This window comes from Heloderma suspectum, chromosome 1, assembly GCF_057233095.1.
Source record: "Heloderma suspectum isolate Gila_16-S chromosome 1, 16-S_ref, whole genome shotgun sequence".
NCBI classification, from domain to species: Eukaryota; Metazoa; Chordata; class Lepidosauria; order Squamata; family Helodermatidae; genus Heloderma; species Heloderma suspectum.
In genome coordinates, this window is record NC_139458.1 from 122,810,402 (window position 1) to 122,826,299 (window position 15,898).

General features: G+C 43.1%; 1 protein-coding gene across 5 annotated transcripts in view; it reads right to left on the reverse strand.

Moving 5' to 3' along the window:
- The window catches only part of SLC67A1 (solute carrier family 67 member 1), a 103,548-nt gene extending 91,228 nt beyond the window's left edge, over positions 1-12,320 (reverse strand). For 3 of the 5 annotated variants that reach the window (XM_084855648.1, XM_084855649.1, XM_084855633.1), the window contains exons 1-5: positions 12,237-12,320; positions 10,162-10,378; positions 6,725-6,822; positions 4,341-4,486; positions 2,892-3,024 (exon numbers count right to left, since the gene is read on the reverse strand). In XM_084855648.1, the coding sequence (XP_084711774.1) occupies positions 2,892-3,024; positions 4,341-4,486; positions 6,725-6,822; positions 10,162-10,341 (557 nt within the window). In that variant the 5' untranslated portion in view covers positions 10,342-10,378; positions 12,237-12,320. Of the gene's footprint in view, positions 1-2,891; positions 3,025-4,340; positions 4,487-6,724; positions 6,823-8,893; positions 8,965-10,161; positions 10,379-12,236 lie in introns of those variants that run through there. The other 2 variants (XM_084855641.1, XM_084855656.1) reach the window with 2 other exon arrangements.
- Positions 12,321-15,898: the final 3,578 nt, after the last annotated feature.

The following is a 15,898-nucleotide window of genomic DNA, read 5'->3' on the forward strand; positions in this document are numbered from 1 at the left end:
GGAATGGATTTAAGAAAATCCGTACATCCCTAATGTACCCTAGCACAGGGGAAGAGGAGCACATTGCTTTCAAATAATAATTTAAGAAACAAAACCTCAGTGCTCAAGAAATCGGACAGTGGGGGTGGGGTGTAGGTTTGCTGATATTTTCCAACCCCCACACCCTCTCCAAATGCTGACCGTTCAAGACAAAGAACACACCACCACTAAGAAAGAACACACACCACCACTAAGAAAGAACACACACCCAACAAGGAGGAAATGAATGAACACAAATATTGACAGCAAAATACTGTCATCTGGTGGACAATCATATTTATTACCACTGATGGTTTACTTTCCTTCAGAGTTGTTAAAGTGAGACCAGCACCATTTTGCCTACTTCTGTTTCTGGTTTAAAAGCTTTTTCAAGATTTCCACAACCAAATTCTCCATATGCAACAACCACCTTTGGTCTACACGCTTTTCAAACCGAGATTTTATCCGTATAAATTATGGACAACGCAGAGCAATCACAAATTATGCACCCAGGGCTACTTCAAACATTACAGGTTACCATTTACAACAAAAGTCCATTGTTGCAACGTATGTTTGCATTATGATGAAATAAACTCATAAAATGGCCTTGCATGCAATTACAATGGTTAACTGCCATGTACAGTAGTCATTAAAGCTGTAGTGTATGAAGTAGCCATCAGAAATCTAAGCTAATAACACCCTGAGCCTATGCATGCTTACTCAGAAGTAAGTTCCACTGAATTCAGTGAGATTTAGTCCCAAGTAAGGGAGCAAACTAGGCAGCATCTGAGGGGCCATAGGATATTTTGGATTCTTCAGTCTGAGGTTGGAGACACTGAGGGAACCGGAGATCAGATGCCCCCTCCCCCTCACAGCCAGTGTGGAAAGAACCATGCCAGCTAGCCTCTGAGGTTAGGAACTTGACAGCGGGGGGGGGGGGGGGGGCATTTTGGTGGGCAGGGAGGGGAGTAGACTGGAGAGGGCAGGATACGACTTATTCTGAGCCTCTGCCAGCCTCCTTCCCTCCCCCTCTGAAATGCCTTCACTAGACAGGCAAAAAAGCCCATCTAGTGAAAAACGCAGGGCGCAAGGATGGGGAGAAGAAGATTGCCTCCGCTGCTCCTCCCACCCTGCATAGGATGACCACCAGTCTCCGAATTCAGGAGCTTACAATCATGAGGTGCAACCCATCCTACTGTGCCTTAAGTGTGCTTAGGGATCAATGAGATTTAAGCAGCATAACTGTGTGCAGGACTGTAGCCTATGTATTTGCTTGTCCATGATAGGTGCACAAGACAGGCTAAGCTTCATAGTAAATGCACATTGCACAGCAAATGCAAAGAGCAAAGAATTGCTTCACAACATTAATTCCTCTGTAGGGCAAATCCACATCTTATGCTCAAGGCAATGGAAAAGCTTCAATTATTTTTAATAAACCATCATTATACCCAATGTGCCTCTTCCTGTGATTATGAGCCAACCTGACACGGCAATTTTAGGGACACTTCAGAGACTACGTTTTTGGACCCCAAGATTACTCCCAGTGGTAGCACAAGTGTAATTTTCACCATGAGGAAATACATTCTGAAACAGATATATGGCAAATGGATGCATTCCTTGGGGCTGGAAAAGGTGAAGTCCCACAATGTGAGGGTTAATAGACATGTTTTTTTTTCTTTATTTAAAATATTTCTTGGCTGCCTTTCAGGGCAGGAGCCCTCCCAAGGCAACATACAAGAGTAAAACACACATAATAAAAACCTATGAGGTAACAAAAACAATAAAAACAGCAAACATTCTAAAAACAACAAGCACCCGCATAAAACAAAACCTGCAACACACAACTGCAGCTACAACCCAGACTGATAATGTCAGAAGCTGCAATGTGCTCAGCAGCCTTGGGTCCAGGGGTGCAGAACCTCAGGCCTGGGGGCCAAATGTGGCCCTCTAAGGGTCCCGAGAAGGTTCCGGCCCCTTCTCCTGGGCCCATCCCATTTCCCCCAACCACCGGTCATTTGGTGGTTTCCCTGCTTTTGTGTAGATTGTTCTCCATTCTGAAGGGTTGAAATGCCATTCCTAAGGCTTCCTTACTGGCAGTGAGAGCTTTAAGCTACAATATGCTGCTGTTCTTTGTATGTTCATTTTGGTTTTGGCCCTGCCCCTTTTGCCTTTGGCCCCGCCCATCACTGGAATGTGGCCCCCAAGAGCTTCTCAGAAATGGGATTTGGCCCCCAGGCTGAAAGAGGCTCTACAGTCCTGCTTGAGTCAGTCAACATTTTGGAGACAGCGGTACAGACAGTGAGAAGAAAAAGTGCTTAGCAGCAGAATGTCAGCACTGTCCTTGGTGGGGGGAATCAGCATTCCACTTGGACTTTGTTCCTTGAGGCTATTAACCCTCTTTTAAACTGCTGCTGCTTTGGAGCAATTTAAAAATACACTGCAGGAGACAGGCTGTTTGTTTAAAGTTATATATCATGTGACCTAACACACAAAAGGGCAAGGCCTTTATCATTCCATCACTGATTTGGTATTTCTGTGCCTGCTGGAACTGAATTGATGAGGTCCTATCATGCTTGTGATCCTCCCAGAAGGTCGATCCTGAGAACTCTCCGTGGACCCCACACAGGTTCCAATGATTGACAATGGCTTTCCTGATTGTGATCCTGTACATGTTCTCTAAACTGTCACTCTTAAGACGGCCTTGGCTCGGAGCATGCAGCTGTTGCCATAGATTATTCCATTGCTTCAATTCCTTTCACTTTTGGCCACCTAGTTATAGTTGGAGATTATTTACCAGCAGCCAAAGCAAGATGGTCCCTAACAGGTCAAAATGTTCCCTGTGCATGACTGAAACAAGATAGGAAACCACTCACCCAAATTTTGTGGTTAACGTACCACCCAGGGAAGAGCCAATAATTACTCCCATTCCAAAACAAAGTCCAAGTTTTCCTAAAGCATCAGCACGTTGGGTAGGAGTAGTCAAATCCGTTAGGACCATCTGAGCACCTATAAAGACAGTGGGGAAATAATTGGTTAATACTGCAGTACGGAAATACCTTCTCTTTGCTTTTTAAATGTGATCATTAGTGGTTTGGGGATTTATCCAAAGTCCTTGAGTGAATATCATTAGGGACCATGGATCTTCATTCATTCAATTTGGCACAACATTTAGAAATTGGCTATGCAAGAGCCCAATTCCTTGACATCTAGGCTGCTCTTTGTATGTAGGCAGTGCCAGCTCTAGGCTTTTGAGGGCTGCTGGGCAAGACACCCTCAACGGGCCTTCTGCCTCAGTGACTGCACCTTCTCACCGCCATTGTGACCAGCTGCTATTGCTCCTCATTGTCTCTCTCATCATTGGTCCCACTTGCTTGCATGCTGGACAGGCAGGGAACCATTGAGCCCATAGGCGGTGGCATCTCCTGCTCCTCCTTCTCACCACCACTGTTGTCTGGGCCAGAGTGAGAGGCAGGTGAACAAGCCGGTTGCAACAGGGAAGAGGAGGAGCAACCTGGGGGGGGGGTCATGTTAGTGGGCCCCGGCTGGGGTATGGGCTCTTGACAGGTGCCCAACCATGCTTACCCTTGACATCGACCCTGTATATGGGTGGCATTTTTTTGTATGGAGGAGGAACATTCAGTCATGCAATCCCATCCAATTCCTGCAGCCCAGAGTTGTACATCCACAACATGGGTTTACCACCTCATTGAGAACTAGGCCATAATCTGATGCCAGATTGGTAAATAGAGGCAAGGAGTAGGGCTCCCCCCACTTTTTCATACTGCCCTCTCATTTGAACCCTCCGTCCAGGCAAATTCACCTGGCTAGTTTTCTCATCACTTTCTGGAAGTTAATTAAAATGGTTTTGCCCCATCAGTCTTTCAGGAGACGAGGTAGAGGCCCGCTTTAATAATGATGGGAGGTATTTTACCTGCTGCTGTTATGCTGGTTGTGTCACTGCTGGTGGTACAGGTTTTTTTAGATGTTTGAACTGGGGATTTTATGAAGTTTTATGGGAATATATGTATGGTTTTGGGATTTTTGCAAGCTGCCTCAGTGAGCTGTTGGGCCACATCAACTGGGTACAGATCCAGTAGCTAACTAACTAAATAAATGAAGGCAGAGGCAAAAATTATTCTAGATGATTTAACCTCCTAGCAGGGTGATCGATTCCTGATTGCCTCTAACACCAACCTGATCTTAATTCACAACATCACCTTAAGGAGTACTTGTATGAGTCATGTTTCCTAGTTTGACTCACGCTAGATGCCAAAGCACTGGAGTGGACTGATTCCAGCATTTGCATCGTCTAGTAACATTACCTGGGAGCCCGTGCATGAAGATAGATGGAACCCTGGAAAGAAAGAGCAGTGGGACACTGGTGGACACAGACAGCAGCAAGAAGAATAAAGATCCAGCCAGATACGAGAGAGTCAAGGCTGTTCTGGTTCCAAACTGGTCAGCAAACCTGCCACAGGAATGGTGCAGAATATTCAGAAATTCAACTGGTTGTATAGTAATGAAAGCAGAATTATGCTGGAACTATGCTGGAAAAGCTGGCCTTCCAAATAACTATGCTGGAAAAGCTGGCCTTCCAAAGTATCCCAGATATGGAGTGTCAGTCTCATGTTCAATAGGTTGATGAGTACCAATCAAAGGTAGATTATCTGGAGTATTCTAAATGTGTGTCATCATGACCCTGTTAGGAAATAATGCGGAATTCCATGTTGCCAAATGCACCTCTCTTTTGCAAATATGGTCCTATGTGGGGAGAAAGAGGCCTAGGTCCTCCATTTGGGGTTTTTTGACTTCCGAAATACCTACTTGTAAACAAAATTAGAAGCACATAACTACAAGCTGGCTCTGTTTAAAAGTTCTGCTGATGAACTGCTCTGGGATTCTTGGAGGATAAGCCCGTCAATGGCTACTGGTCATGATGGCTATACATTACCTCCAGTATAGGAGGCAGTATGCTTCTGTATATCAGTTGCTGTGGATGCTAATGCACCCATGTCCTACTTGTGAGCTTTCCATTGGCATCTGGTCAGCCACTGTGTGAACAGAATGCTGGCCTAGATGGGCTATTGTTTTGATCCAGCATGGGTCTTCATATGTTCTTGTGATCTCCTGTACTTCATTTTCAGAAGGTGATCTGTCAAGGGTATCAAGTGATTACTCCCTTGGCATCAAAGAAACAAAATTGCTTTTCTTGGAATTTAAGTTGTTCCTGTTTAAACCTAGGAAGCCAGAAAAAAAAATCAGCTAATTTGGTCTCATTCTTACTACTCTAGATGGCCTAGGGTTGTTAAATATCAAGTGCTAATTCTGTTACAGCATGATCCAGTGATAGCTAAGTATTTTACACCCCCATTTACTTCAAAGTAACAACTAAGTGTGTGCTTTGATCACTACTATTGAAATAATAAAGATCTCACTTTGGCTGGATCCCTCATTAATAGAAGTTTTGCATTTTTGCATAAAACAACCTTTAGCAGGAAGAAGAATCCGGTCCCACAAGTGCTTATTTTTGAGGCTGTTGAAATTATGGTGGTGGTGGAGGAACCTCATTTAAAAAAACAAAATGATTTGATTCTTGTTGATCCCCACTCTCACAAGCCCCTCTGTACATACACTGAGATGGCTGTCCCCAAAAGAACATTTGCATGGAAGAGCTGTGCTGTGCTTTCATCCTGGTCTGCTGTGCTAATGGCCAAGGGTCCAGTATGTGACTTGCATGAATCAGGTATGCTTATATTCTGCATTATGCAACTCTGATAACAAACTAGTTTCACTAGCTTCTAGGGTGTCCAGGTGTCCTACTTTACAGAAAACTGTCCTCTATTTGAAGGGCTGTCAGAGGACTATCTTCTCTTTGAAGGTGTCCGCTGTCTGAAGCCTGGATTAAAGTCTTATTCACTCTCATCCACCACCTTCCCTATTTTGAATAGTGGGGTTTGCAATCTTCTGTTTAGGATTTGAATCTATACAATTTTACCCAAATTCAACATCTAATCAGTGGAGGATGGTGCCTCCAATGTCAGTGGGGTTGTGAATCCACTCTGGGTTTCAGTCAGAGCCTTTCAGAATTCTAAAGGAGCTATCCAAGGTGCAAAGCAGCTTGGATAGCTCCTTTAGACTTCTGATAGGTTCTGGCTGAAATTCGGAGAGGATTCACAGAGCCACCAGCCTCCTCTACTGCATTTAATTAAAAATACAACAGAAGTAGCAATGAGTTCTGTTCTCACCATGCTGCTCCCTCCCTCCCTCCCCCCTCCTTACTCGCCTTCCTGTCCTGTTGTAATTGCTACTTATGTGCATGGCCTTATTCATCATAGAATAGTAGGCTTGGAAGGGGCCTGTAAGACCATCGAGTCCAACCCCCTGCTCAATGCAGGAATCTAAGTCAAAGCATCCCTGACAGATGCCTGTCCAGCTTCATCTTGAATGCCTCCAGTGTGGGAAAGCCCTGCGCTGGCCAAGCCCCAGTGACAATCAGAACATTAAAATAAAAATAAGATAGGGAATATACAGTCCAATAGGTTAGTATAGTATATAGCAGTAAGGCGTCTCTTGTTCCCCTGCTGCCAGTCCGGGAAATCCAGATGGCTATTTCAATTATTTTCCTGAACAAAAAATAAAATGGTATTATTAATTCCAAACAATTCTGCCATTCCACAGGGTTCACAAGAATGGCTTTTATATTTACCTCCCAAAAATGGGACCTCCCAGAAGCTGAAGAACACCAAAGAACGTTTGCAGGTAGCCAAATCCAACTGCATCCAAACCCAAGCTTGTTGCCAAATACTGAAATGCGAGGAGGGAGGGAATTAAAGACAGGGGTTGTATATTACATTTTTGAATTACAGAGAAGTTCATGCTAAATCCTAAGCTTTTAGTGTAGCCAAGGTACAATCCTACCAGTTTGCATGTCCAGCTAAGTTCTGTTAAGTCACAAAATAGCCGAATTTTGCCTCCTTCATTAGCTCAACACACTGAAGATGGCCATCCTCTATGGCAGCGATGGCAAACTTGTAACCCTCCAGGTGTTGCTGGATTGCAACTCCCATGAGCCTTAGCCATCATAATCAATGGTGAGGGATGATGGGAGCTGCAATCCAACAAGAACTGGGGGGCCACATATTCCCCAACCCTGCTCTGTGGCACAATCATGTCATGTCTTAATTCTGACAAGTTTGCTTTTCCAGTCATCATTTTGTTGAGTCAAGCAGTGATGCTGTTCCAACCATTTTTCCTCTAAAGAGCAACAAAACTGAGTCAAGCAGGACACCTTAGAGCTGTAGTTCTGAGACTTTTCAGATTTTAATCACAAACCTACAACAAACAAATGCCATATATGCCCATCTGTCTCCTCTCCCCCTTGACGTTAAAAGAAGACAATGGTGGTGGTGGAGTTCCTGGTGCAACTCACCTTAGACAGGGTCGCTGTGACCCCCTCACTCCTGACCAGGGATCAGCCCTCAAAACTCAGAGAGCATTGAAAGGAACCCCTGCTAAATTTGAGCTAATAACCACTTTACTCTCCCTGATCAAAAAGGACCACCTTAAATGGCAAAATTACTTATCCTGGCTTCATTTATATACATGAATGAGCTTATATTTAAACTCATTTATATACATGAGTTCATACCATTCCCATAAGCTCCTTTATATCTAAATATATTTTATTGGAACAAATATTTACTTTATAAAACTCTTACATTCATTTCAGTTAAAAATCCAGCGTAGCTGAAAAATGAATAAAGTATTAAAACTTTTATCAATAACTCTCCCCTCCTCTCTTTCACCCTGTATTTATTTCTCCTTTTATCAGTAGGGAATCCTAAACAGGCATCAGAAAGTAACATCCTTCCTCTTCTGTTTAAATTCAGTAGGCCCTAGCCTTCTTTCCTATCTCTGTAACTTGCCCACTTAAGTCCTTAACAGCCCAGACTAACAGCCTAACAAAGCACCCATCTTGTTTGGATAAAGCTCCTCCCCCATTACCAGTTCATACAACTTCCTACCTAGCAAGCAAGATTATATAGTTCTTAGTGACTTTCCAGGATATCTCTGAGAGAGAGAGAAAGAGAGAGGAGGAGGAGGAGGAGGAGGAGGAGAAGAAGAAGAAGAAGAAGAAGAAGAAGGTGTTTCTGTTAATGAGTCCTTGTATCCCAGGTGAAGTTCAACATAGGGCTTAGCATGTAGACATTCAGTAGTGGACCAAAATGCTCTCATTTCCATTGAAGTCAGGACAACTGCCAGTGTTTTAAATAAAACATCAATGATATTTGCCACAGGTTCATGGTCCAGTTGAAAACCAAGGCCATATGATACACAGGTACTGGTAAGGGTGTGCACCAACCACAAGGTTCAATTTGGACCTCAATGCGGCAATTTGGAAAACAGCCCAATATGGTTTGTAGTAATTTGGCTCAGGTCCAATTTCAAATCTCAGTTTGTCTGACTCTAATGCACAACCCTAAATATTCAATATGGCATCTGTTAATAATGGCCTAGCTTAGACATTCAAGTAACTGATGAAAATCATGAGAGCTTTCCTTGAACACCAGTTTGCATAAGATGTTCTGTTTTAATGCACACATTTTGAAGAAGCTGTTGCTTAAATAATGTAGCATGATGTGGAAATTCCAACATCACAGGTATTATTTAAAATAAATGTACTTTAGAATATCCTGCTTGTGCCTTAGGATGCAGAGTTTATGTTAGTATATCAAGTGAACTAAAACAAGGAACTATTGTCAAACACAAACATTCCGAATACATGCCCAGCTCTTCATTTCCTCCATTGTTGATTCTGAAGATGAATATTTGATTATCTGATATTTATTAATAATGTAGTACATTTATATCCCACCTTCTCTCCAAGGAGCTCAAGACAGTGTACATGATTTTCCGCCTCCCCTGACTTCTGTCTTCACAAAAACCCTGTGAGGTAGGTTAGGTTGAGAGACAGTGGCTGGCTCAAGGTTAACTATGAACTTGAGAGCTGACTGAGGGCTGTCCATTTACTACTACTACTACTACTACTGCTATTATTAATATTACTATTATTAATAATAATAATTTGTATACCACGGAATATAAAAAATACCCCGGTGGTGTACATTATTAAACTAATAATGATAAAACTACAGGATAAAAATAGAAATAAATCAATCACATAATCAATAAAACCAATATACTGTACATCACTGGGTCATCCTTCAAGGAAAGCCTGAGTGAACAGATACAACTTATGCAGATGCTTAAGATGCAAATTTCTAAGTGCCTGACTGATATTAAGAGGGAAGGAGTTCCACAGGGCAGGAGCCACAATACTAAAAGCTCTGTTCTTGGTAGCCATAAGATGGACTTCTGGAGTATGTGGCACCACCAAGAGTACCTCTCCTCAGGACTGTAGTGATCAGACCGAGGGGATAGGGGATCAATGATCCTTGAAGTAACAACTGGTCCCAAGTTGTTTAGGGCTTTATATACTAATAACAAAACCTTGAACTTGGCCCGGTAGCATATTGGCAGCCAGTGGAGTTTTTTCAGCAAGTGTTACATGCGCTTGAAAGTCAACAGCCTTCCAGCTGCTGCTTCAGACCAACTCAAAGGGGAGCCCCATATAGAGTGCACTGCAGCAATCCAATCTGGAGGTTTCCAATACCTGGACTGCCATGGTCAAGCTATCCCAGTCCCACCAAAGCTGGTAAAAGGCAATCCTAGTCACTAAGGTCTGGCAATAGGCTAGAAACCTCTAAACAGAAATAACCCAGCAGGACATTTAAGAGTGTTGCCCTTTGCATGTTTAGATGAAAACGTGCAGACAGAAGCAGAGGAACATACCAGGCAATGTGGACAAGCACAAAAAGTGTTGTGCTCCTTGTCCCAGCAAGGATGATAGTGCATCATAACTTGCTTTGTTGTATGATCACTAACTCACTCGCATTATAATGTGCTTATTTCAGATTAGTACATCTCCACATAACTATATCAGAAGATAGCAACTATGTAGAAATGGCGCCACCAAACTGATGCCCACATAGTAGCAAGGAAAAATAGGCCACCATTTGAAGGCATAGTTGGTCACCCTGCCCGCCCCCCTTATACTAGTAAAAGTCCATACTCCATACTCACTGGAACAATCCCAAACTGCATGAATTGGCAGGTCAGGTCCACGGCTGTAATCAGGTAAGTGACTCGGATCACCCATTGCTTTGAGATCATATTTACTGTTCTGTTACTGTCCTTCTCCAAGGGCTCTCCTCCCCATTTTGGCTTTTGTTGCTCTCTTTCAGAAAGGTTCCCCACATTCATGCTGTACAGGAAAAGCTGTCAAGCAACCTTGCTTTGTCTGGAAAAATATAAATGAAAATGAACGTTCAGCTAGGAAGGAATACAAGTTCATTCACATAGAAGGTGCAAAAGTCATGTGTGGGGGGGTTGGTTTTTTTTAACTTAGAGGCAAAGTGGGATTGCTGAGTCAGTCTCTGGCTAGTTGTTTATGATGACACCATTTCGGCATAGATAACTGCTAGCTCAGCTTCTTTGACACTATCTGCTTAGCTAAAAATACTTCCTGTGCAGCCCAAACCTGTGCATGTTTACTTGGAAGTAAATACCACTATGCTCAATGGGGCTTTCACTAAAGTAAGTATCCATAGGATTGCAGTCATACAGCACAATCCTATGCATATTTACTCAGAAGGAAGTCCCACTGTACATTCTATGGGTTTTCCTTCCTGGTAAGCATGTTTAAGAAATCTCATGCTCTTTATCTGTCTCAGGGGTGGGCAACTTGTGGCCCTTCAGATGTTTTTTTCTAAAACTTCAATCAGCCAGCCCCTAGCTGACATAGGTAATGGTGAAGGATCACAGGAGTTGCAAGCCAAAACATCTGGAGGGCCACAAGTTGACCACCCCGACCTATCTATTTCAACAAAATACATATCATGCCACTCATTAATCTGTGTGATGTGCTTCTGCAATCTATGCTATAGGGCTCAGCACATACACATACACACAAACCATTAAGTGTTTGCGATCCTACATTAGCAAGGGGCATTTCAAGTTTACATCCAGTGACAATTCTGGACACAGTTATGTTAATGTGTTGTTCTGGCACTAGGTCTTGGCTATTCATTTCTAAATAGAAAATGTAAATAGTAGCTTACAATCAAATGTAATATGAAACCTTTCATTACATGTGGTGGTATTTTCCAGCAAAGAATGGAACTCAGCAACTTGGGAAAGTTTTAACTTATCCTCCTGTGTAACCTCAGCCCAGGGGTATCTCTACACCAGCCTAAAATCCTGCATTAAAAATGGAGCTTTCTGCTTCCATTTTAAATGCAGGATCACGGACTCCCCTTTTCACCCACTTCCTTTCCCCCCACCCCCTTCTCCCTCCTTCTCCCAGTATCTGTCCAGTCTTTCATTCTCTTTTCATTGATCTCACTCCTCTTCTTGCCGCTTTTCCTCTTTTCAAGGAGGAAACTGAAGCGGAGGGGATAATTTGATAGCTCATTATCTGCCATCTATTTAAAAATGGAGCAAAGGGCATTTAGTGCAGGAGACACCTTGAATGATCACGGCGTCATGTAAAGAGCCTGCAAACTTCTGTGAAGGAGCCATCTCAATCGCAGGATAACAGCTCTGTGTGAAGGAGCCCCAGGTATTTCATGCTCAGATTCCAGCATTAGAACAGTCTCCGCGTATTGGTTGTGATTGGGGGAGTGACCTTAGCGCAGTGGTAGGGCACCCGCTTTGCATGCAGAAGGTCCCAGGTTCCATCCCTGATGTCTCTAGTTTTAACAGGTCAGGTAGCAAATGATGGGAAAGTCCTCCATTGAGACCCTGGGGAGATGTTGCCAGTCAGAGTAGACAATACTGGGCAATGTTAGATCTGGTACAAGGCAGCTTCCTATGTGCCTATGGTGCTTTGGAAAACAAATGCAAAGTGATTTTCAGTAGATCTCACTGTAAACCTGATCTCCTTCTTGTTATTGCTTTCTTCCTCAAAAGATACCATGCATGCCGAGAATGAAACTGGTTGTTCGTGGTATCATGTTAGTACAAGACAATTCTGGCCCCAAACACCCCTAATAAACTTTCCAGGATTACAATATCATGCAAAATGAATTACAAAATGAATAGATGAACACAATATTCTGGCTAATGTTCATATTGTGATTGAAGAAGGATTTACTTACAGACTAATAACAGGTTGACTGCACCATTCAGTTCAGCTGAGCTTGAATGATCCTTCTCTGTTTGCCTTTGCTACTAAAGAGTGATGAAAGCCGAGCAGGAAAACCTAACTTCCTGGTTTGTTCCTAACATAGGGACTGTGTAAAAATTGTCAACAATGAGCAGACCAGTAAAACGAAACATGATCGTCTGCAACAATGATGCAACAACTCATTTTTCCCTATCAAAACAGCCCAGGTTCTATACCAGGGCAATGCCATATCTGCCACAAAGACTCATAAGGCTATGTGACATTAGAAAATTTATGGTCACAAAATATGGGTATCTTGCACTAACTATTGGTTTGCTTGTTCCCCTAGTTTTAGCTTGCTGCTCTGTGGTTAACAGTGTGAGATGGAACATTAGTTCCTCTGTATATGCTGGAGGTCTTTCCAGAAAGCTATTTCATTGTACAGTAAATGCACACAAAACTTGTCCTCCATTGCTTCATGGGATCTAAGACCCTTCTTCCTTGACATTCATGTGTTGCAGGGAAACTGAATTTTCCCAAACACTTAAGCTGCAATATTATGTAGACAAGGAAATGGCTAGCATGTTGACTGAAATTCTGCGCTGTATGGAATTTGTTTGCACAAGTGCCATGGGCTAGTGCCTCTGACATCACTGGTGACAACTGGGGATGGACAAATCAGTTTATTTCTGATCCTTGTCAGTTTTGCATGTTTCATTCATACATCCTTTTCATCCTGTTTCTGCATCAATCTGCAATTTAAAAAAAAAACTGCAGAAAAATTCACATAATTTTTGAACAATTTTCCCCCACAGAATACACATTTAACCTAAAAGACACATTTTACGAGCTGAGAATTGTATCACAACATCTTGAGAAGTGAGAACACCAAAGGATAACTGTGTTCCAATCTGCACATTAGTCCAGGTTGTGGGAATCAGCTTTGTTGTTGCTTATTCGCTCAGTTGCTTCTGACTCTTCGTGACTTCATGGACCAGCCCACGCCAGAGCTTCCTGTTGGTCGTCGCCACCCCCGGCTCCCCCAAGGTCAAGTCCGTCACCTCCAGAATATCATCCATCCATCTTGCCCTTGGTCGGACCCTCTTCCTTTTGCCTTCCACTTTCCCTAGAGGCAACATTCACTCGAACGGTTCTTGTTTTCCAGGGACAGCCCCAGTTTTCTGGTTTTGCCTCTGGTAAATCACTGCCCTCACGTTGTCCTTATTTTTGCCTTGGGAGGTTGCCTTCTGAATATGCTGTTCATGTGCAGTGCCAGAATGCCAATTCTTCAGGTTTCAGCTCCCCAGCTCCAACCCCAGCACATGGATATTAAGACAATTACCATTCCACACACTGCAGCTGCTGAGGTATATTTGAACTGTTGGTAATGTATTCTGCTTTAGAAAATAATGAAAAAATGTACAAAATTATGCATGAAGTGAAGAAAGTGGATAGGGAGACATTTCTCCCTCTCACATAATACCAGAGACTGCCCTGGTAGTGCAGGGAGAAAGGAAATTGGTGCCTAGCGGCTAGTGTTCAAGAGGCACAGTGCCTGATACATTCATTCCCTGGTGACAATATTTGCTCTCCAACTGAGGAGATTTAGCTAATATGGGAACTCCTAGAACTAGTTATTCCTGCTCCAGATGTAACTTGTAGCTTGAAGCAAGAGGAAGGGATTTTCATGCATTCTTTTAGCATGGATAAAGGTGAAAACTACGCTGTTCTTTTAACATCCTCTCTCATTTCAAGAGATGTAGGTAGCTGTGTTGGTTCATTAGAAAAAATCCAAAAGCCACAGTAGGGTAATGCCTTTATTAACACCAACTACCATGTCACAAAATAGTGAGGAAGTGTCCAAATTCTCCAGAACTCTTCTTCAGGCTGTGTGTTAAGCAAAGTAAGGGTATAGGGGTGGGGGAGAGATTAAAAAAACAAAAATCTGGGCATGGTGCTGGAGCCCAAAAGGTGGTCTGTAAGTGTTTGTAGCAGCAATCCCCTGATTACAGCTTTCTTCACATGGAGCTTCTATCCTGTGACTGAGATTGCTCCTTCATGGAAGTTTGCAGGCTCTTTACATGATGCCATGAACCTCTACGGCATCTCCTGCACTAAATGCCCTTTGTTCCATTTTTAAATAGATCACAGATAATGAGCTATCAATTTCCCCATTGTGTTCGTCTTGAATTTCCTCCGAGAGAAGAGGAAAAGCAGCAAGAAGAGGAGTGAGATCAATGAAAGATAGTGGAAGACCGAAATATGGGGAGAAGGAGGGGGAAGGGGAGGGGGGAAAGGAAGTGGGTGAAAAAGGGAGTCGTTGTGATCCTGCATTTAAAATGGAAGCAGGAAGCTTGCTTAATGACTTGGAGGAGGAGGTGCAGGGAATGCTGATCAAATTTGCAGATGACACAAAATTGGGCGGGATAGCTAATACTTTGGAAGACAGAAACAAAATTCAAAGTGATCTGGATAGACTGGAGCGCTGGGCAGAAAACAACAGAATGACATTTAATAGGGATAAATGCCAAGTTCTGCACCTAGGAAAAAGAAACCAAATGCACAGTTACAAGATGGGGGATACGTGTCTCAACCACACTACAAGCGAGAAGGATCTTGGAATTGTTGTCGATCACAAGCTGAATATGAGCCAACAATGTGATGGGGCTGCAAAAAAGGCCAATGCTCTTTTGGGCTGCATTCATAGAAGCACTGGTTCTATTAATCCCGGGAAGTACTAGTTCCCCTCTACTCAGCACTGGTTAGGCCTCATCTGGAGTACTGCGTCCAGTTCTGGGCACCACACTTTAAGAAGGATGCAGACAAACTGGAGAGGGTTCAGAGGAGGGCAACAGAGATGATCAGGGGACTGTAAACAAAGCCCTATGAAGAGAGACTGAAAGAACTGGGCATGTTTAGCCTTGACAAGAGAAGACTGAGGGGAGATATGATAGCACTCTTCAAGTACTTGAAAGGTTGTCACAGAGAAGAAGGCCAGGATCTCTTCTCGATCATCCCAGAGTGCAGGACACAGAATAATGGGCTCAAGTTACAGGAAGCCAGATTCCGGCTGAACATCAGGAAAAACTTCCTGGCTGTAAGAGCAATATGACAATGGAACCAATTACCTGGGGAGGTGGTGGGCTCTCCCACACTGGAGGCCTTCAAGACGAGGCTGGACAGCCATCTGTCAGGGATGCTCTGACTTGGATTCCTGCATTGAGCAGGGGGTTGGACTCGATGGCCTTGTAGGCCCCTTCCAACCCTACTATTCTATGATTCTATGATTCTATAAGCCCTGTTTTAAATGCAGGATTTTAGGCTGGGGTAGAGATGCCCTACGTTTTACTGGACTGTTCTGGTTAGTAGGTGCAATTGTGTTGTAGGTTTTTACTACTGTCTAGGTGAGATGTTTTATTGCTAGTGGTTTCTGTTTCTATGATTTTTTGCAGTTTTATTATTGTATTGGTTTTTATTATATGGGTTTTTATTGTTGTAAGCTGACTTGGGAGGCCTCTTGCCCTGAAAGGTTGCCTAAAAATATTTTTAATGAATAAATATGAAATAAGATGGAGTTTAGGAACAGTTAGACAGATGGTTACAGTGCAATCCTGTACATGCCTACTCAGAAGTAAGTCTCACTGAGCTCAATTT